Source organism: Alosa pseudoharengus, unplaced genomic scaffold (assembly GCF_046254945.1).
Source record: "Alosa pseudoharengus isolate Yale_2024_CS ecotype anadromous, Long Island Sound unplaced genomic scaffold, YU_APseudo_1.1 YU_APseudo_1.1_scf_16, whole genome shotgun sequence".
Classification (NCBI taxonomy): domain Eukaryota; kingdom Metazoa; phylum Chordata; class Actinopteri; order Clupeiformes; family Clupeidae; genus Alosa; species Alosa pseudoharengus.
In genome coordinates this window covers 24,208,181-24,231,530 of record NW_027468630.1, presented here as the reverse complement: position 1 = coordinate 24,231,530, position 23,350 = coordinate 24,208,181, and the positions used below count along the sequence as shown (strand labels likewise).

The 23,350-nt window shown below is 42.0% G+C and overlaps 1 protein-coding gene and 1 long non-coding RNA gene across 2 annotated transcripts in view; both read left to right on the top strand.

Annotated features, from left to right (window-relative positions):
- gabra4 (gamma-aminobutyric acid type A receptor subunit alpha4) overlaps window positions 1–23,350 on the top strand; it is a 53,784-nt gene that overhangs the window by 19,112 nt on the left and 11,322 nt on the right. Inside the window, exon 8 of the mRNA XM_076286602.1 lies at window positions 741–1,000. Within this exon, the coding sequence (XP_076142717.1) occupies window positions 741–1,000 (260 nt within the window). The remainder of the gene's footprint in view (window positions 1–740; window positions 1,001–23,350) is intronic.
- Window positions 14,234–16,267, top strand: LOC143125779 (uncharacterized). Its single transcript, XR_012987316.1, has 2 exons — window positions 14,234–14,917; window positions 15,315–16,267. It is a non-coding gene; the product is annotated as an uncharacterized LOC143125779 (long non-coding RNA).

Below are 23,350 nucleotides of genomic sequence, written 5' to 3'. Positions count from 1 at the left end.
CAAAGACATAGGCTGCACTCAGAACATTAACAGCCCTTAGGGGTGTAGGCATAACAAATAATTATACTAACAGGGACACTATTACATAGAGAAAAAAGACATAGAAATCACATAAATTTGTGTGTGTGTGTGTTTGTGTGCCTTGTGTTCACTCAGTACTGAGGAGAGCACGTTCCCTCATGTCCAGAAATTCATGATTCATGTGATGCACTAAAATGTTTGTTGTAATTTTCATTTCATACATAGATGTTCTAAGCAAACATATTTACTCTTCTGGAATGAGTTGCAGAATGCAGAATGTGCTATACTGTGATGATTCTGTCATCAGATGGTCATTATGTCCACTTACCGTAAAGGTTTTGGACAGAAGAGTGGTGGACATGGATTCACTATAAATCCTGGCCAGAGACATGTCATAGCACAGAATGCCATATGACTACGAGAAAAGGGTCTTGGTTGCTTATTGCTCTGGTCTGCCTTGTTGACTGCCTTGCCTCATTTCTGTCATTGCTGTTAGTGCTTGCTGTCATTACACTTTTATGTAATGTATATTTATTCAACAGGTGATTTTATCTGTTAATTCAAACGCATGGTCCTGCTGGTGTCAGCACTCTGCTGTTCTTGTTGAGCTGTCAGAACTCATTTAGTGTCAGATGTGCTTGAGTACAAGTTCCTGACTAATCTACTGAACTCAGCGTCGTGTTCCTCGTCTTTGGCGGGGTGTTGATTTTTTTTTCCAGGCATTACCACAGTCCTGACCATGACCACCCTGAGCATCAGCGCCCGCCACTCGCTGCCCAAGGTCTCCTACGCCACGGCCATGGACTGGTTTATCGCCGTCTGCTTTGCCTTTGTCTTCTCCGCCCTCATCGAGTTCGCCGCCGTCAACTACTTCACCAATGCGCAAGCGGAGCGGGCCAAGAGGAAGCTGGCCAAACAGTGCCCGGTGCATTCAGCTGAGGCCAAAGCCAAGGACAAAGACACGGAGGAGGTTCTGCAGGTGAGAGCCCCTAAGATTACAGATCATACGATTACAGAGGAGTGACCAGATGTTGTGTGAGTTCAATCTGGAGCAGAGGCTAAAGGACACATGCGTGACGCTACTGTGTTGAATTATCTTTCTAAAATGGATAGTTCCGGTCTTTGGCTTTGCTTGGGTGAATCGTGCTGCCATTGTAAAGCCCAACGCAACCCTTCACATTGACCACATATCATTCTGTGTGAATTGATACAAAAGTTAGAGTCGCTGCATCTTGGTGTTGCTTGGCAACCATTCTGATAAAAGAAATATGTTTCTTGGTGGAAGAATGATTATCTATGAATAAATCATGGAATTTCTTATTGCTCATTGCCTTTATTTTAAGGTATATGTAGTATTTTTTCTTTGCGTCTTGCCAAAAAAACACCTTTTAGCTGTTCTAAAATCACTGGAACCTACGGCCCCTTGGAGCGTAGTGCAAATTATTCTCATGCAAAAGGCATTATCATGCAGATGTTAGAGATTTATTGTTTATGTGTGTTAATAACTAGATGTACCGCATAGCGGTACAAAATATGACCGCCGCTCAGTCCTGTACATCCGTTCCGCGAAAATAAAGCACACTTCAATTTGTCTCCATATTTTACTCCATCCCCCACTCTTGAAACTTTTGTGTATGCTTGTTTGGCATGCCTGAGTGTGTGTGTGCGGCTGCACAGAAAGTAGCCTACTGGTGCTGAAAAGGTGAATAGATTGTAGAATAGCCAAAGAAGATGTAGCATTGTTATAAAACCTTTAAAATCTCTAAACAATCACAAGTAGGGCAGTTCATCACAGTTCATCCATTGCAACTGGATTGATGAAAGGTCACTTACACCTGTAGGCTACATTGTATTTGGGAAAAGCAAAAGGTATCAGCATAATGTTATTTATTTATTTATTTATTTATTTACAAAAACATCTCAGCCGTTTTCAACAGCTATCAAAAACAAAGGTCATTTTTGGATGGATGGATTTTTTTGTGAATGTTTCTTCTTCTACATAAGATTTTAGTCATCTTTAGTTCATGTAATACTTTATTGTCAATGCACAAATTAAGTAACAGTAGTCTGAAACGTTATTGTTAATGCACAAATTAAGTAACAGTAGTCTGAAACGAAATGCTGTTTTACTAGTGGTGCAAATAACTGACATGTCCAAATGGGCCTTGATGAAATGCGTCGCTAGACTGTTCATACACATTTTAACGGGCCAAAGTTGAAGAACTGTTGTCCGTTATTGTTCGTGCAAATATATTGCAACCGAAATATAGGCTGATTCATGTTCCCTTGCATTGTGTAACTGAGGTCCATGGCTAGTCTGGCTTTCACCAGACCAAGCTCAATCTTTTAAGAAATCAAAAAATAAATAGCGGGCAGATCAGGCTGGGTTCACCAAGCGAGCCTAGTCCATAGGCACCCGATATTGTTCACGCTCTGGCTATTCTAAATGCAAAAATGCATCAGGGAGTTATGACAAAACTGTAACTAACAAACTAGATCCTAATAGAAAGCTGTTAGCTTCCTTAAGCTACAGGTAGGCTTATAAGGTAGGCCTATTTACAACATAAATTGTCAATAAGCTATGCTGGCAACACAAATAAAATCTCCTTTGGAAACCAATGGCTTAAGCCTTACAGTATCAAGCGGACTTAAATTGCCATATCGTGGCGAAAAGTTGTAATAAAATTCACGCAGCTCCATGAGTCAAGGAAAGCGCGAGTGAAGTAGCCACCTCTAAATGGGACCCACTAGCCTACACAGTAGCTTATGGTGTGTTGCTAAAGCAGCCATAATGAAATGAAGGTGTCATTGTTTGGATACTTCACACACACGTGCTTTTTAATTTCACAGACTACAACTACCAAGCTGGAATCAAAGCACATCGATTCCCCTCTCACACCCTGCACGCACTTCAAACAAAATAAACAGGCGTCTCAGTCTCACGCATATAGGCAAAACTGTATCAGATCGGTGTAACGTTGGTAAATCTTTCATTGCACAGAATGATTTTTGTAGCACGTGCAACAAATGACAGTCGAAAGATACAATTACAGTGCTGCTATCAATTTGCTTGGTATAACCGCATTTATAGTTTTCTACAAATGCAATCAATCAAATTGGCCTCCATCACTCAACCAACGCTAACGGTAACATTGCCTAGGTCCTTATTGATATTATAAGATTAACGTACCTGCAGTAAAAACCAAGCATGTCCGATAAACATCCTCAGATATATGTCGGCTTCAAGAAGAAATGGGAATTACATTTCATGTGAACATCATCCTATCCTTATTAGACGTTCTCTGCGGTAAACTATAGTCCTTGTAGGAAGCGGCCATTGTTATTCCAACCCACGTTTAACTTCCAACAAAATTACGTCTCACTGCAACGATGCGCCATCTAGTGGACAAACGACTACTTATCGCCAATACTGGAAATGCAGCCATGATGATGATGATGATGAATATTTATTTTGGCTTTCTTTTAATCCTACTGAATTTGTAATTATGTATCAGCCGTTCTAATACCGATAGTATGTGGGTGCCTGTGTGTGTGTGCATGTGTATATGTGTGCACCGCCATCTACAGGCCAATGAGTGTACAGTCACTAAATGTACACATAATCTATTTTTTTAAAGACCCCCCCATGGATGAAATTCTACGAAAATTGGCATACCCCCAGAGAATGCCAGGTCAATCATACACATACAATTTGGTGCAGTTCTGAACATCTTAACTGAATATAGGGACGATTAAAGCAGAATAATATTGCATTTTCATTTTTTACCGGGGGGGTGCAAATCACAAATGAGTGATTATGGGCCAGATTGATGTGGGCCCTTGAGACCAACATACCATAAAAGATTCTTCATCCTCGGTGCCACGGTTCAGGTAGTTATTTAGGAAAAACTGCTTTTTTTGCGGTTCGGGGGGCCCAGCACGGGGGGGGAGTGGACCCCGGGGACGAAACAAAATTTTTCCGTAAAAGTCTAGTGGGGCTACATACCCACCAAATTTCATGTGCCCCGGTGGTTCGGTGTCCCGGGTATCGTTGACCAAAAATTCAGGAAGTAGATGACGGGAAAAAAATAAAAAAAACTAGATGTACCGCGTAGCGGTACAAAATATGACCGCCGCTCAGTCCTGCACATCCATTCCGCGAAAATAAATCATATTAATGAATTTGTCTCCATCTTCTACTCCATCCCCCACTCTTGAAACTTTTGTGTATGCTTGTTTGGAATGTGTGTTTGCACACATTCCGCACACAAAGTAGCCTACTGGCGCTGCAAAGGTGAATAGATTTGTTTCTGGGCCAAAAAATCTGTAACATTGTTATAAAACCTTTAAAATCTCTAAACAATCACAAGTAGGGCAGTTCATCATAGTCCATCCATTGCAACTGGACTGATGAAAGGTACACCTGTAGGCTACATTGTATTTGGGAAAAGCAGAAGGTAGCAGCATAATGTATTTATTTATTTATTATTAAACTAAAACAATCCCTGTCAGTTCCATGCAGTTTTCAACAGCTATCAAGAAGAGAGGTCATGTCATGGATTTTTGTGAATGTTTCTTCTTCTACATATGCATAGGTTTAGTCATCTAGTTCAAATTATATTCAGCTTTATTGTCAATGCACAAATTAAATACCAGTAGTCTAAAACAAAATGCCGTTTTACCCAGTGGTGCAAATAACTGACATGTCCAAAAGGGCCTTCATGAAATGCGTTGCGAGACTGTTCATACACATTTTAACGGGCAAAGTTGAAGAGCTACTCTCCGTTATTGTTTGTGCAAATAATATGCTGATTCATGTTCCCTTGCATTTTGCAACCATGAGGTCCATGGTTAAGCTCAATCTTTTGACGCAATCTTTTGATTTTCACCCAGCCTAGTCCATGGTAGGCGCCCGATAGAAATATTGTTTAATTTTGCGATTGAGATATCCACGCACTGGCGCCCCCCCTGCGACGTGTTCGCCCCCCGGTTTTAGAGCTATTCTAAATGCAAAAATGCATAGACATTGCATGACAAAACCGTGACTGTTAACAAACTATAAGCTATATAAGGTAGGCCCTATGCTAGGCCTATTACACAACACAAATTGTCACCAGGCTATGCTGGCGACCCAAATAAAATATCCGTTGGAACCAATGGCTTACACCTTACAGTATCAAGCTGCCACCTCTTGGCGAAAAGTTAATAGTTTTGCATATCAGTAGTAATACATTTCACGTAGCTGTGAATCACGGAAAGGGCGAATGAAGTGGACACTTCTAAATGGAACCCAACCCACTGTACAGTAACAGTAAAGGTCTGTGGCTAAAGCAGCCATAATGAAAGCGTTATCATTGTTTGGATACTTCACACACACGTGTTTTTTAATCGCATAGACTATAACTACCAAGCTGGAATCAAAGCACATTGACTCCCCTCTCACACCCTAAACACGCACTTCGAACAAACAAAAAGCGCCTCAGTCTCACGGAATAGCCACAGGCAAAACTGTATCTGACCGGTGTAACGTTGGTATTAAATCATCCATCGCAAAGAATGATTTTTGTAGCACGTGCAACAAATATGTGTAGGTACAGCCCTGCCCTGAATACATCTCAACGTGCGCTCTAAAACATCTGGTTTAAATGGAGATGTAGATCATCACGGGATCATAGACAGGTTATCTTTCAGGTAGCCTAGGCCTATATATTTTCCATTAAAAAACCATCACGTAGCGAACGTGTTGTGGCTAACTCACTTAGCTCCTGTTAGTAGCCTAGGTTATGGTCATAAGCAAATGAGATGACAGTCGAAAGATACAATTAGTGCTGTTATCGATTTGCTTGGTAGCCTATAAACGCATTTATGGTTTTCTACAAATACATCAATAATCAAATTGGCCTCCATCACTCAACCATGCTAACGGTAACATTATTTTACCTACGTTCTGCTATTGATAGGATTAACGTAGCCTACCTGCAGTAAAAAACAAGCATGTCCGATAAACATTCTCAGATTTATTTCGGCTTCAAGAGGAAATGGGAATTACATTTCATGCAGAAATCATCCTACCCTTAGACGTTCTCTGCGGTAAACTACTGTAGCCTACAGTCTTGTCCTTATAGGAAGCATAGTGTCTTTCTAACCCACTTTAGATTAACTTCCAACAAAATTACGTCTCACTGCAACGATGCGCCATCTAGTGGACAAACGACTACTTATCGCCAATACTGGAAATGCAGCCATGATGATGATGATGAATATTTATTTTGGCTTTCTTTTAATCCTACTGAATTTGTAATTATGTATCAGCCGTTCTAATACCGATAGTATGTGGGTGCCTGTGTGTGTGTGTGCATGTGTATATGTGTGCACCACCATCTACAGGCCAATGAGTGTAGAGTCACTAAATGTACACATAACTTAATTTTTTAGACCCCCCCATGGATGAAATTCTACGAAACTTGGCATACCCCCAGAGAATGTCAGGTTAATCATACACATAAAATTTGGTGCAGTTCTGAACGTCTTTACTGAAGAGAGGGGCGATTAAAGCAGAATGATATTGCATTTTCATTTTTTACCGGGGGGGTGCAAATCACAAATGAGTGATTATGGGCTAAGTTGATGTGGGCCCTTGAGACCAACATACCATAAAAATTTCTTCATCCTCGGTGCCACGGTTCAGGTAGTTATTTAGGAAAAACTGCATTTTTTGGGTTTCGGGGGGCCCAGCGCGGAGGGGGAGTGGCCCCCGGGGACCAAACGAAATTTTTCCGTAAAAGTCTAGTGGGGCTACATACCCACCAAATTTCATGTGCCCCGGTGTTTCGGTGCCCCAGGTATCGTTGACCAAAATTTCAGGAAGTAGATGACGGGAAAAAAAAAAAAAAAAAAAAAAAACTTTGACAATCCCTATATGACCGCTTCGCTAGCTTCGCTAGCGGCGGTCATAATAAATAAAAAAAAAAACTTTGACAATCCCTATATGACCGCTTCGCTAGCTTCGCTAGCGGCGGTCATAATAATCATCAGCAGTGTGGCTCAGTGACAATAACATGGTTCCTGTACCTAATCGGTAAAGCAAGATGCACACACAGTAAAACAAAAAGTTTCATAGCCAATAGATGCCATGCTAATGAAAAAATATATAACTACACAGAATGTCACTGTAAGCCACTTTAAAAAAAAAAAAAAAAACACACACACAAATGGATGCTAATGAAAACAGAAGTAAATATGCTTACATATGCTCTTTTTCACTAATATTCTGAGCATATTAATAAAACACAACCCCCTAGTGAGCACAGTTTCCTATGTGAAGCTTTTTATTCTTTCTATGAAGACCAACGTGAACCTCTCCATGTCGTACTTTAGTTTCTCTGCTGTCATGAGTGGTCATGAAGCTTGTGGGACTTGTCATTTGGCGGCCCTAATAGGATTGTAAAGGTCTTATAATTGAAGGCGACACGAAAAGCGTTACCTTTTAGCTCTAATGCAATGTGAAATTACAAGAGAGCAGCATATTTAGGGCATGCATGACATATTTAGACTTTTGAAGGGATAATATCTCTCTAAGCTGCAGGCGCAGGATTAGAAGTGGCATGCACTGACAGCTGTGGGCCCGTACCTGAGCGGACATGGTGGTAAGAGATCCTTTCTGACAGGATGTACATTTTGCTCTTTTGCTGCTGTGTGTCTCTCTCTCTCTCTCTCTCTCTCTCTCTCTCTCTCTCTCTCTCTCTAATTATGCCTTTGCTTTTGAGTGAGTGTGTAGAGTTTGAGAGCAAATCTATTTTAGAAAAAAAAAGAAGGTATTTGGACTGCGGTAATGCAACATGTTTTTAGACAAATGCACTTGTGTACTTGTGTCTCATATTAGGTATACAGAAGTGTGTGAATTGGAACACAGCCATGGGTTCACTGGGGTCACAGTGATGCCAATGTTGTTGTCAGAGGTTATATATGGGGGCCCTGTGAGAAGACACGTATGCACACTTTGTTATGGCAACTATGCCATAGTAGGGGCACCAAAGGGCACCAACCGTACCTGCGTATGTAACATGTCCTCCAGGACACAGGGCTTGAGACTAGCATGTAATATCGGTGGGATGCTGTTAATTTGTGGTACATGCTAAGAGATTTATATTTTCTCCATAGACAGGTCCTGGAGTTGCATTTCTCATTTTGACTGTTACAGCCAGACAGTCAGAACACCATGTTTAACAGATATATAATATCCTAAAGAATACCTCTACCCTGGTGATAAATCCTGCAAAAGCAGCGCAGCACAGCACAGCACAGCACAGCGTGCCGAATGTTCCAGGCACATACATTCAGGTGAACCGTCCCAGCTGTCTGTTTAGCTCAATGCACGCCATGTGTAATCCAACGCAAGGGCTTAAAGATATTATCCCCTCAGAAAATCTAAGCACAGTATGCACGTCCTAAAGAGGCCTCTCTCCTGATAAATTTGCTGCCCATTAAAAGTGGACATGCATGTGGTCGTCCTGTCTTACTTACACGGAGGACATCATTATGTTCTTAAGAACTATGGAACCGGACTTTAATCACATAGCCCTTCTCACATGAATGACTGCTTTTGCTCTTACTGGACACTCAAATTCTAGAATAATCAGTTCATGAGTGGTCAGATACTGGCTCAAACACTCACACACACTACAGCATTGTGTCTTACAATCTCACATACAGGAAAGGAGTAAGAGAAAGAGAGAGAGAGAGAGAGAGAGAGAGAGAGAGAGAGAGAGAGAGAGAGATAAAAGGCCCAATATGGAGTAATCGTGTGGGAATGTGGTTTTAGTAACTGAGGTCCACACTGGTGGATTAGTGGGTTGCCACAGCAACGGAGCCACTGCACATCTGTACAGTATACTGTAGGTTTTCTAGAGCCAATGCAAAGTGAAGTGGGTGCGGGGGTGCGAGGGGGGGTGGGGGATTAATAATCTTTTCCTAGAGAGCCCCCACCATCACCACCACCATCACCACAAACACACACAGGAACACACAAAAGGAAGCTGCTGCATGGACATTTGCTTACATGTAGAAGACCCAGACACTTACAAACATATACACACACACACACACACACACACAAGAACATACTCATACTCTATCTCACACATACTTACTCACTCTCTCTCTCTCTCACACTCTCTCTCTCTCTCTCTCTCTCTCTCTCTCTCTCACACACACACACACACACACACACACACATATACAAACACACACAATCAATAACACATAGAAGTGTGTGCGCACCCATTCACACACTCATTCTTCCAAACGTATCGGTAAAAGTATTGGCTCTTCCGAAATGGAGAATAAATAAATAAACCACTCAACTCTTTCAGGACATATTATCTCCTCATAGGCCACTACATTCCCTCACCTCCATAATAACTCAAATGCTGGAGGAGTACACTGATGTACAAGGACACAGTGATGCAAAAGCAAAACAAACGGAGCCAAAAAAGATCCCAACGGGCGCCTCTCCCCCTGTGCTCACTTGAGCGCTGAGCCCTTTGAGCAGGACCAGCTGCACTAGTGAGATTTGCTGGCGCTCCGCTGCCACACCGGGTCCGGCTTAGTCATCTCCCCCGCCCCGGCCCTGCCACTGAGAGTTGCTTTAAAAATTCAATATTGATAGACGCCTCCCCCTCACGCCTACTCGCCTGCTCTGCTTCACACAAACACCTCCCACAAATGCATTTGTATAATGCTCAGGCCTCCCTCCGACCACTCGCGTTCCCGCAAGGCACCGCATGCTGCTCCGCGTTATATAACGAGAGTGAATAATTGAAAGTATACTGTTTTTTGCCATGATTCTATGATTCAGTGCTCTCCAGCAAATCAAAACCACTGCCTGTGTGTTATTTCAGACATTGATATGTGAAGATGCTAAATGCGCTTCAGTTCACTCACTGAAAGATGTTAAATATGAGCTGTCTGCTTGTTAACTGTGTAAGGACAGCTCGCATGTCTACAAGTACGCTATGGTTTGCTTTGGTCCAAGTGATGTAAATGTTAACATCAGAGGGTGTACAATGACTATGCATATGTGATGCCATCTAGGAAAACCCATTACATGGTGCACTCATAAATCCTTGATTTTTGCTCTGTTTTAACCCTCTATGTTGAAATTTCACCAATTTAAGATTTTGATACCATCCTAGCAACATTCTGGACACTGTCTCCTAGCACTGTGCATCTATAAGGACCTGGTCTAATGGTCTGTAATGGTTTAATTGAGAACCACGCCCACTCTCACTCTGACCCACTCCAGCTCTGGGCCAGGCTGTTGAAGTGGGTGAGAGCCATTTGAGCTATTGGACTGTACAAGCAGTGCTGTAATGTTCTTTTTAAAAGAGTTATGTGTAAGCCTGACTAGCTGACTGGCAAATGAAATAATTTCCTACTCTCCACCCCTGCACCTGCAAAAGTAAAATTAGGCCAGTCTAATTGTTTACTTTTAATGCTCCCGTGCAGCTCATCTACTCTGCAAACATTAATCATCTGTTTACATGTTCACTGGAGCATGGTCATTAGCCGCAAATTGTTGGTCTGTGATTTCCATGAGAGATTAAAACAAATGTCTCATACCTGATTAATAGTTTATGCCCAAAATTCTGACCAGTGGTTTCAATGATCAGAGTTTATCAGTCATGTTTACCAAGTTTTGTTTGGAAACAAAACAAGCTACAAGCAATTGCAATCAAGAAGGATGACATATCAGGATGAAGAAATAAGGGAAATCAAGACCTTCATTAGACACCTAAAAAGAACAAAATTCCTTGTGTAACATGGTGATCACCATTCGGAAATGTATTCAGACACTGTGCCATGCAGCACAATGCATTGATCACTGCACGCGGAGTGTGTGATGTCAGCGTTAAAAGCATTTATTGTGCGATCCATTTGTACATGCTGACGGTGTGACAACTCGTAACTTGTGAAATTACATAACTTCCTTGTCGTAAGAACTCGCCGTGAACTGGGTGTCCTTTGACTAGTACGAGATTGCTTCTCTTTAGACAAGTTTAGGAAGGGCATGCTGTTGTGTCATTTTTCGTAACTTCCGGATTCCGAACTTACTACTCGTTAGACAAGCACACTGGACAAATGGATCGCACCATTATACTGTACAACACTAGTTGCCTTCGAAGTGAAGAGAGGCTGTTACCACCGACTCTGCACACCATCAAAGATGCAACAATTGTAAACAAGAGGACCAGCTAACAGTGTCAAGAAGGTCAGGGGCGCGTTTCCCAAAACCATAGTTGCCAACTAAGTAAGCAACTTTGTTGGTTTCAATGCAATTTCCCATTGCCAACCAACTAAGTTGCTATCAGGTTAGCAACTATACTTTTGGGAAACGCACCCCTGAGCAGTAGAGATACTGAAAATAATTCTGTTTATTAGGCCTACCTTTTACTGGATGTTCTTTTGCAATGTACCTGCTAATAATTCCCCCGTACTGCAACTCTCTGCGGTAACTTCTCCAGCTGACTATCACCACTGCTAGCTTAGCCTACTAATCACATTCACCTGTGCTCTCTCTCTGTTTACTTTGCTTAGTCTACTTCCTTTACTGGCGATTCAAACTTCACGATTCCCCTGTGCTGCAACTCTTAAACTGACTTGTCAAACAATCAAACTTCATGACTCTACAGTTCATAAATCAGTTCCAATTCTACTACAAACCACTCACAATATGATGCCCATTTTTACATTTTGTTTTGAAAAGAATTTATCTTCATTATTTTACTACTTTCATTGACACTGTTATCGTGTGAATAAGCCTTTTAAGTTTATTTAGGATGTGGGCTACAGTATATGAAATGCCGATATGTCGGGCTGCTATTGTCTGATGTTGTCCTCTGTTAATTTATGAGAACTTAGCAAACACCTGGTGCCTGTAGAAGCACACCTGCTCCCTGGTCTTGGCTTTCCTTGGCTCTCCTGCTTTTGATCTCACAGTCATAAAAAATCAGCTGCATACGCAAGGCTGAAATTTGGCTACACCAGCTGGAAAAACAATTTTGATGTCACACTCGGCCGCCTAGTCCTGTGGTCCCATTTTCCATCGTACTCGTCTTACGTAGTAAGCTGTCCGAAAAAACGGAAGTTACGCAAAATTACGCAAATACGCCCATTTCAAGTCATCTGACGAGAAGCGATCTCGTCTCGTACAAGCCAGGAGACCCCCAAGTTCGGCGGAGAGTTCTTACGGCTTGAAAACAAAGATGGCTGCGGCCTGTGTTTGTGTTAAGTAGCTGTGCTATTTTACTCTTCTTTTTACTGCTTAGCAAATGTGAATGTCCATTTCAATTACTCGTACACATTCCAATGCCTCAAGGGTATGTGTTATGTTGTCTTGTTGTTCGTGGAATATCGTGGAATGTGTTGTTTATCCGTTGGTGTTGGTAAAAGTGGTTAGCAATGTTCCTGTGTTGCTAAAAACAAACGCTAGACAACAATACGTTACTCGAGGTGAATACCAGCGATTAATTGGTCTTTGACTCATTGTGTTGTGATGAACGTAAACGCAAACTGGAGTGCTTCTTACGAGGAAGTGACGTAATTTCACAAGTTACGGGTTGTCACAAGCCATCAGCATGGACAACGGGATCACAGCACAAGGCCAGGAATGTCGAGAATGGCTGCAGATCATTTGTCTTTTTGTCCATCTCTCCTTCCTTCCTTCCTCCTGTCCTAACCCCTTCTTCTAATTATATTTGTAAAGGAAACAAGAAAGGAACGATGAGGATGGAGGAATGAAGGAGAGACCAATATGACGGTGCCTTCATGTGCATTGGAAAAAAAAAATTTCCAGTGAAAACGCCATAATTTACGTCACTTCATGTGGGAATAAGAGGTGGGAATTTGGGGGGAAGATTTTGCTACCTGAGTTGCCCAGTTGGGGGACATGAATGAATACTTATTATACAATGCGTGAACAAAACAGGCATGAACTTTAATTTTTAGTAGTAGTAGTAGTTGCATAGTAGTTCATGATCAGTCCAGCATTTAAAGATCTTTTCTTGGTCTATCTAGTAACTTATTACCGCTAATAAATCCCTACGAACTTGGTGGAATCTGAAAGTTGATAGACGTGGGAGGGAACTTTTCGCATTGACAGTTTGGACCAATGATCACACAATTCCAACTGAAAACACTTCCACATAGGATGTTCTCATATTTCCTTGCGTAACAGCCCTTTCGCCTCTCTCCTCTCTTCTCGTTCTCACCTCCTCTGGTTGCAATTAGACAAATGAGACATCCTCGATGACGTAGACATTTCCGGGGCACGAGCTGAGGACCGAGGAGAGAGGCCGTTTGCAAATAGGCCTTCGGGATGCAGCCTATAAAGCAAATGAATGAAACTATAGGAAATGTGCCAGTTGGTCTGTCCCCAATTTTCTTCACCAGATGGACCTAGTTTCATTGTTGTTACTCATGATGGAGAAGTGACCAAGCCTTTGCCCTCCAGCCATCATACCACCTGTCCACCAAGCCTCACCCCAAGCTTCCTACAGGTTCCCTACTTAGACTTAACCTTGCTTTTGCATTTGGGTTCTACAGGGTTATGTACTTGGTCCTCTTCATTTCTTATTTATTGTTCTGTTTATTGTGAGGTATCTATGTCTTATAAACTACACAAAAATGTATTTCTTTTCTGGGGACTTCGTTTCCCCAGCATACCCTTTTGGGAAATGCTGTGCTAAAAAGAAAGACATATTCATTTTATTTTGTAATGTAATTGAGAAAGCTAATATCAGTTGAATACGCTGGTAACTCATGATTGCTAGAATAATTTGGCAGGTAATCCAGAAGACTTTTAAACAGGATTAGGCATCATGTCCCTTTTACCAATCTTAAACTAAGGACCTGAAAGAAAAGGGCAACTAACAGTATGTTCAGTATTTTACCGTGTTTGGTCATGCAGTTATGTCTGTCTTCTTGAGCTATTGGACTGTACAAGCAGTGCTGTAATGTTCTTTTTAAAAGAGTTATGTGTAAGCCTGACTAGCTGACTGGCAAATGAAATAATTTCCTACTCTCCACCCCTGCACCTGCAAAAGTAAAATTAGGCCAGTCTAATTGTTTACTTTTAATGCTCCCGTGCAGCTCATCTACTCTGCAAACATTAATCATCTGTTTACATGTTCACTGGAGCATTAGCCTGGGTGCCATTCCGAACTTAGTCCCGCCCACAACGTTTGAGGTCGGGAAGTTCGGTCTGGCATTGCTCAATAGTAGCGCGAGTATGCTCGCCCAATATCTGGCGGGCCAATCAAATTGTCAGGGCGGGCTTTATACGATGATGGACAGATGATCAACAGTAACGTAATCAACCACGTCACCAAAGCGCGCTTGGGTTGAATTCGTTTACAACAACGATGGCTGCCGCTGGAGAGTTGAGGTGTGTAGATTCTGCTATTAGGTCTGTTCTAGAAGATATCGACAGCAAATTAATTTTAAAAGAGGAACAGAGAAACGCGATCAAGGCATTTGTTGAAAAGAAAGATGTTTTTGGCGTCCTTCCTACGGGATTCGGCAAAAGTTTAATTTATCAGCTGGCTCCGTTGGTCGCTAAGAAGATGGGACACAATGAAAACCCATTGGTCATTGTTGTTTCTCCTTTGGTCGCACTCATGGAGGACCAAGTGAAAGAAGCAACTGAAATGGGCATCACGGCGATGCAACTCGGCGTGAACGACGAGTTGGATATAGCCAGCGGTCGTTGCCAGCTCCTTTTCGGAAGCCCGGAATCCTGGCTGCTGAACAACAAGTGGAGGGACATGCTAGGCTCCGATGTTTTTCAAGCCAACGTTATGGGTATCGTCGTGGACGAAGTTCATCTAACTTACAAATGGTAAGAGAATCTAACTGTCTGACTTAGTAAATAACTCCCAATGTCGTGATATGAATCCCATGTTGTAGCCTAGGTATCGTTGTACGTTCGCTAACTCAGACTTGGTACAATCATTAACGTTAGTGTGATTGTAGCGAACTAGCTGTTAAAACATTCTAATGTAGGTTACTGTTTTATTTCTATCAGTTGTCAGGCTGCAAAAGGGCAGAAGGGCATTTAGGTGTTGCTTTATGTACTCAAGCACCATACCCATATTAGTAGTCACTGTACCCCTTATAAGTGATGTATTCTTTTCAGATGTCAGTACAGTCATTAAAAAGTACTAAATGATACTACTCATAATTTCTTATTTTTACTGTTACTTATTGGTTGCTTTTTGTACTGCTATATATTCCAGGTACACCTGTGCTGACATTGACCGCTTCTGCTGATCGGGAATCCAGAGCCAGGGTTATGAAAAAGCTTCAGATGGACAATCCAATCATTTTGGCCCTGAGCCCAAACAGAACAAACATCAGACTGGGTCTGATTAAAGTACCTGGCCATACACTGGAGTGCCTACACTGGATTGTGAGGGATGTTAGTACAAAGCTTGACCCAGCAGTTAAGACGGTACTTTAATGGAGTCACTAGTTGTCTGCGGAAAGCTTTGTACTGCCATTTTGAGGAATACGCCACATCTGTTGATCTAGGACATCTGTGCTGCACTCACTGCCATTCTGTTTGTTCTTGTGAACCTGAAGGTTGTGGGGAGCTAATCCCCAAATATGAACACTTTCAAGGGGAGGTTTCATCACACCACAAACACAGAATAGTCACACCTGAGGGCACACTTTTGATCAGGGAACTGTTACAAACTTACAGGAGTAGTTTACTTCAGGACCATACAAACATACCACTTTACAGTCGACACAGCCTGCACTGCTTTTGGAGATGAACTCATTGATCAGTTTTAGAACAGTGCACACAGATATTTGACCTGGACTTCATTATCCATAATCTCCCTACATACAAGCTGGAACATGCAAAAGAGATACTATGAATTATGCATGAGGTTTTTGATGACATCGAACAGAGTCAAACTAATTTGTTTGATGACGGTGTTGTTCAGGATGACCGTGTTCAGGTTGACATGGATTACACTGGTTACTTTGATGACGAGGATGAGGATAAGATACAATCATCACCAAGTAACTTGGAATCAGGCTTGTCAATGTTGAAGATCTCAGACTAGCTTCAAATTCAGGCTCAAATTTGTAGCTTCAGGGTCCTGTTGTTGTGCAAATGCCTTTTTTTACCTCTGTTACATTAATATTTTTTAATAAAATTAAAATGGTTTATACTTCTCTACTGGTTGGTGATGTTTCTGCATTTAAAAGACAAACAATAAGACATGTCAATAAAGATTTTTAATATCTACACATAATAGGTAATGTTTGAAGATATACTCTGAACTTTGAACATACAACCAATAAGAAAACACACACAAGAATGTGGATACTACTTAACTATTATATGAAAACACAATTATTTACATTGTCATTTATGAAAACAATATTTACAAATTACCATCACCATTTACATTTCACATTTACTTAATTATTTAAATAGGCACATTTTGCCAGTCCATTATTTTCTCCTGGTAATTCAGCTTTGCCAATAAGTTTCTCTTGAAATTCGGGAATGCATGATACAAGGATACAAGGAAGTTTATTGTCACATGCATATAGTTACTGGAAGTAAGAAATGCAGTGAAATTAAGTATGGTGTCAGCCTATTTGTGCATTTATGGGGGGGGGTAAAAAGTGCAGTAGAAGAGGGGTTTAGTAGATTAAGTGGCAAGGGCTGCATAAGAAAGGTGGGGGAGGATTGCGATTGGGGGGGGGGGCACCAACAAGGAGCACCCAAGAGCAACAGGGGCAAGGAAAAACTCCCTTACCAAGGAAGAAACCTTGGGCATATCCACGGCTCAAGGGGCTAACCCAACTGCCAAGGGTCTTGGTGTGTGTGTTGGGGGGATGACAAGGGAGATGGGATAGTGTGCTGTGTATGTGGGGAGAGGGCAGTGTGCAATATGTGTGTTGGAGAAGCTTCCTCATGAGACAATGTGCTGTGTATTGGGGGGCGGGGGCAGTGTGCTGTAAGTATGTTGGGGATGTGTGTTGGAGAAGCTTCCTGATGAAATAATGTGCTGTGTATGTAGGGGAGAGGGGGGGGGCAGTGTACTGCAAGTATGATGTATGTGAGTGATGACAGTGAAGATGTGTGTGTGGGCGGGAGGGGAGTGAAGCAGTGACTGTGTGTGTGTGTGTGTATAGTGTGTGTGTGGGTAGGTGGGGGCAGTATGCTGTAGGTAAGTAGAGGATGTGTGTTGGAGAAGATCCTGAAGACAATGTGCTGTGTATGTAGGGAGGGGGGGGGGGCAGTGTGCAGCAAGTATGTAGAGGAGGCTTACTGTAGTGTGCTGTATGTATGTGAGGTGATCACAGTGATGATGTAAGAGTGTGTGTTTTTTTTGTGTGTGTGTGTGTTGGGGATGGGGGGGGGGGGGACAGAAAGGCTAGGCAATCAAGGACATGGGTAGATAGATGGAGGAGAAATCAAAAATAATAAATAAAAAGTTCTATAGAGATGTGCAAAAGTTGGAGAAAGTCAGATATGTGTGTGTGTGTGTGTGTGTGTGTGTGTGTGTGTGTTTTGACGTGTGATGAATAAGAAAATAAATAAAAGGTCTGCAGCATAGGGAGAGGGATGTAAAAGTGCTAAAAGTCATGTAGGTGTGTGTGTGTTGGGGCGTGGGGGGGATGGGGTCATGAGTGCTGAGGAGTGGATGAGTGCAAAGTCAGTATAGTGTGAGTTCAGAGTTGGGAAATGTTTGAGAGTGCTGAGGAGTGAATGTGTGCAAAGTCAGTATAGTGTGAGTTCAGAGTTCGGATGGCCTGGGGATAAAAACTTCTCCTGAGCCTCTCAGTTCTGGCTTTGTGACTACATAGGCGTCTTCTTGATTTCAGCGGTAGGAATAATCCATTGTTAGGATGAGAAGAGTCCTTCAGAATCTTTTGGGCTCTTAGGAGTACTCTTCTGGAATAGATTTCTTGTAGAGCAGGGAGTTGAGTTCTTATAGTACGTTCAGCTGAGCGCACTACTCTCTGCAGAGTACTACAATCTCTAACTGTGGAGTTCCCATACCAGGTGATGATGCTACCAGTTAGAACACTCTCAACCGCTGAAGTGTAGAAGGCCTTCATGATGGATGTAGAAACTTTGAATTTCCTTAGCTGACGAAGGAAGTAGAGTCGTTGTCTGGACTTCTTCAGAACATGTTGAGTGTTAACAGTCCATGTTAAGTCTTCAGTAATGTGGACACCAAGGTATTTAAAACTTGTGACTCTCTCTACAGGTTGCCCGCTGATCATTAGTGGGGTGTAACTGTAGTTCTGCTGCTTCCTTCTGTAATCCACTACTATTTCCTTGGTTTTATTGATATTCAGTGTCATGAGACTGCCTGCCTGGGTGATTTTTGTTGGGAAAGTTGTGTCTCCCTGAAAATGTTTACCAGTGTTAAAACGTCCTGTTCTCGGGCCACATGATGAATGCCAGCCGGCCTTGTCAGCTCCAGCTCTGTGTCCGTTTTGTCCATTAGCTCTTTGACGATGCCAATGGACCTACTGATTCTGGCTGCTGACATTTCTGACATGTTTGGTCCCAATCCTCTCATAAATGATTTGAGAAAATTGTTTAGGTGTTCCAGGTGGAGGTCAAGTGGATGGAAAATGGGTGACAACCTGAAATATAAGTGAACACGTCAGTGTGAAGAATTACAGTATAGCCTAATAAGTATAACGTGCATTGACAATACATTGGATAATACAGACTGTTAAATATGGTGACACCAGATGCAATTGCTGAGCAGGTCAGAGAAACACTGCCCACCCCCCACAGAGGTGCCAAGCACAGAAGTGGGGGTTGGATAACATGCTAGTCCATTACAAAATGAAGTTTCTACATATTGACAAAGTGACAGAGGCCAACTTACACATCAGGTACAAGTTTATCCTGGTAACATTTGCTCACACTACACTGAAATTCGGGCTGGCTTCCAGAATACTAGGCATGTCAAAATATGACTAGATGATTTAATCATTGATAGATTTCACGGAAATGAGGAGTGTGGGAATGCACAGTGTTTATCACATTGGACAATAATCACGACTCACTATTAACTCATGTGAAACGTGGCAATCGAGGTCATAGTCATATCATAAGAAGTAGAAATGTATTAACAAGCTTACCTCTGTAATGCTTCTTCGCGTTTTTGTACCGGTTGAAGTTGACGGATTGGGGCAGAACTTCTTCAGAGTCCGGGGCGTCTCTGATGCCTCAGATGAACACGGTTCTTCAGGCTGGTCTCCTTCGTCTTCTGTCCATTTTTTAAACACGGGCATGTCGCGTTCCAACCGTGTTATAAAGTTCTGACAGGACCGACAAATGCGATGCGATTTGTTTGCAGTGTTGTGGAGTTGTAATCCTAAACGGATAACTTGATCGTATATGCATTCACCTTTACTGTTTCTCTCAAAAATGAGGTTCGTGTGTTGAAGAACTCCGTGTATCCTTACATTATTTTTACAACACCTGCGAAAATCGCTCACATTTTCTTCGTCTAGCGTGCAGTTGAGTTCTGTTGACATCAACTATGCGTCGCTTAACATACGTCACACACTCCGTTGCTCTGATTGGTTGTAGGTCTATCCAATTGAGTGCAGAGGCATTTTTTTTCCTGGTTCGTTTGAAACACGCCCCATAATCACAGCTCTATGGAGCAGTATCAGACTCAAATTCTGACTAGAATTGAGTATGACTACGTCAGGCTACTGGAGCATGGTCATTAGCCGCAAATTGTTGGTCTGTGATTTCCATGAGAGATTAAAACAAATGTCTCATACCTGATTAATAGTTTATGCCCAAAATTCTGACCAGTGGTTTCAATGATCAGAGTTTATCAGTCATGTTTACCAAGTTTTGTTTGGAAACAAAACAAGCTACAAGCAATTGCAATCAAGAAGGATGACATATCAGGATGAAGAAATAAGGGAAATCAAGACCTTCATTAGACACCTAAAAAGAACAAAATTCCTTGTGTAACATGGTGATCACCATTCGGAAATGTATTCAGACACTGTGCCATGCAGCACAATGCATTGATCACTGCACGCGGAGTGTGTGATGTCAGCGTTAAAAGCATTTATTGTGCGATCCATTTGTACATGCTGACGGTGTGACAACTCGTAACTTGTGAAATTACATAACTTCCTTGTCGTAAGAACTCGCCGTGAACTGGGTGTCCTTTGACTAGTACGAGATTGCTTCTCTTTAGACAAGTTTAGGAAGGGCATGCTGTTGTGTCATTTTTCGTAACTTCCGGATTCCGAACTTACTACTCGTTAGACAAGCACACTGGACAAATGGATCGCACCATTATACTGTACAACACTAGTTGCCTTCGAAGTGAAGAGAGGCTGTTACCACCGACTCTGCACACCATCAAAGATGCAACAATTGTAAACAAGAGGACCAGCTAACAGTGTCAAGAAGGTCAGGGGCGCGTTTCCCAAAACCATAGTTGCCAACTAAGTAAGCAACTTTGTTGGTTTCAATGCAATTTCCCATTGCCAACCAACTAAGTTGCTATCAGGTTAGCAACTATACTTTTGGGAAACGCACCCCTGAGCAGTAGAGATACTGAAAATAATTCTGTTTATTAGGCCTACCTTTTACTGGATGTTCTTTTGCAATGTACCTGCTAATAATTCCCCCGTACTGCAACTCTCTGCGGTAACTTCTCCAGCTGACTATCACCACTGCTAGCTTAGCCTACTAATCACATTCACCTGTGCTCTCTCTCTGTTTACTTTGCTTAGTCTACTTCCTTTACTGGCGATTCAAACTTCACGATTCCCCTGTGCTGCAACTCTTAAACTGACTTGTCAAACAATCAAACTTCATGACTCTACAGTTCATAAATCAGTTCCAATTCTACTACAAACCACTCACAATATGATGCCCATTTTTACATTTTGTTTTGAAAAGAATTTATCTTCATTATTTTACTACTTTCATTGACACTGTTATCGTGTGAATAAGCCTTTTAAGTTTATTTAGGATGTGGGCTACAGTATATGAAATGCCGATATGTCGGGCTGCTATTGTCTGATGTTGTCCTCTGTTAATTTATGAGAACTTAGCAAACACCTGGTGCCTGTAGAAGCACACCTGCTCCCTGGTCTTGGCTTTCCTTGGCTCTCCTGCTTTTGATCTCACAGTCATAAAAAATCAGCTGCATACGCAAGGCTGAAATTTGGCTACACCAGCTGGAAAAACAATTTTGATGTCACACTCGGCCGCCTAGTCCTGTGGTCCCATTTTCCATCGTACTCGTCTTACGTAGTAAGCTGTCCGAAAAAACGGAAGTTACGCAAAATTACGCAAATACGCCCATTTCAAGTCATCTGACGAGAAGCGATCTCGTCTCGTACAAGCCAGGAGACCCCCAAGTTCGGCGGAGAGTTCTTACGGCTTGAAAACAAAGATGGCTGCGGCCTGTGTTTGTGTTAAGTAGCTGTGCTATTTTACTCTTCTTTTTACTGCTTAGCAAATGTGAATGTCCATTTCAATTACTCGTACACATTCCAATGCCTCAAGGGTATGTGTTATGTTGTCTTGTTGTTCGTGGAATATCGTGGAATGTGTTGTTTATCCGTTGGTGTTGGTAAAAGTGGTTAGCAATGTTCCTGTGTTGCTAAAAACAAACGCTAGACAACAATACGTTACTCGAGGTGAATACCAGCGATTAATTGGTCTTTGACTCATTGTGTTGTGATGAACGTAAACGCAAACTGGAGTGCTTCTTACGAGGAAGTGACGTAATTTCACAAGTTACGGGTTGTCACAAGCCATCAGCATGGACAACGGGATCACAGCACAAGGCCAGGAATGTCGAGAATGGCTGCAGATCATTTGTCTTTTTGTCCATCTCTCCTTCCTTCCTTCCTCCTGTCCTAACCCCTTCTTCTAATTATATTTGTAAAGGAAACAAGAAAGGAACGATGAGGATGGAGGAATGAAGGAGAGACCAATATGACGGTGCCTTCATGTGCATTGGAAAAAAAAAATTTCCAGTGAAAACGCCATAATTTACGTCACTTCATGTGGGAATAAGAGGTGGGAATTTGGGGGGAAGATTTTGCTACCTGAGTTGCCCAGTTGGGGGACATGAATGAATACTTATTATACAATGCGTGAACAAAACAGGCATGAACTTTAATTTTTAGTAGTAGTAGTAGTTGCATAGTAGTTCATGATCAGTCCAGCATTTAAAGATCTTTTCTTGGTCTATCTAGTAACTTATTACCGCTAATAAATCCCTACGAACTTGGTGGAATCTGAAAGTTGATAGACGTGGGAGGGAACTTTTCGCATTGACAGTTTGGACCAATGATCACACAATTCCAACTGAAAACACTTCCACATAGGATGTTCTCATATTTCCTTGCGTAACAGCCCTTTCGCCTCTCTCCTCTCTTCTCGTTCTCACCTCCTCTGGTTGCAATTAGACAAATGAGACATCCTCGATGACGTAGACATTTCCGGGGCACGAGCTGAGGACCGAGGAGAGAGGCCGTTTGCAAATAGGCCTTCGGGATGCAGCCTATAAAGCAAATGAATGAAACTATAGGAAATGTGCCAGTTGGTCTGTCCCCAATTTTCTTCACCAGATGGACCTAGTTTCATTGTTGTTACTCATGATGGAGAAGTGACCAAGCCTTTGCCCTCCAGCCATCATACCACCTGTCCACCAAGCCTCACCCCAAGCTTCCTACAGGTTCCCTACTTAGACTTAACCTTGCTTTTGCATTTGGGTTCTACAGGGTTATGTACTTGGTCCTCTTCATTTCTTATTTATTGTTCTGTTTATTGTGAGGTATCTATGTCTTATAAACTACACAAAAATGTATTTCTTTTCTGGGGACTTCGTTTCCCCAGCATACCCTTTTGGGAAATGCTGTGCTAAAAAGAAAGACATATTCATTTTATTTTGTAATGTAATTGAGAAAGCTAATATCAGTTGAATACGCTGGTAACTCATGATTGCTAGAATAATTTGGCAGGTAATCCAGAAGACTTTTAAACAGGATTAGGCATCATGTCCCTTTTACCAATCTTAAACTAAGGACCTGAAAGAAAAGGGCAACTAACAGTATGTTCAGTATTTTACCGTGTTTGGTCATGCAGTTATGTCTGTCTTCTTGAGCTATTGGACTGTACAAGCAGTGCTGTAATGTTCTTTTTAAAAGAGTTATGTGTAAGCCTGACTAGCTGACTGGCAAATGAAATAATTTCCTACTCTCCACCCCTGCACCTGCAAAAGTAAAA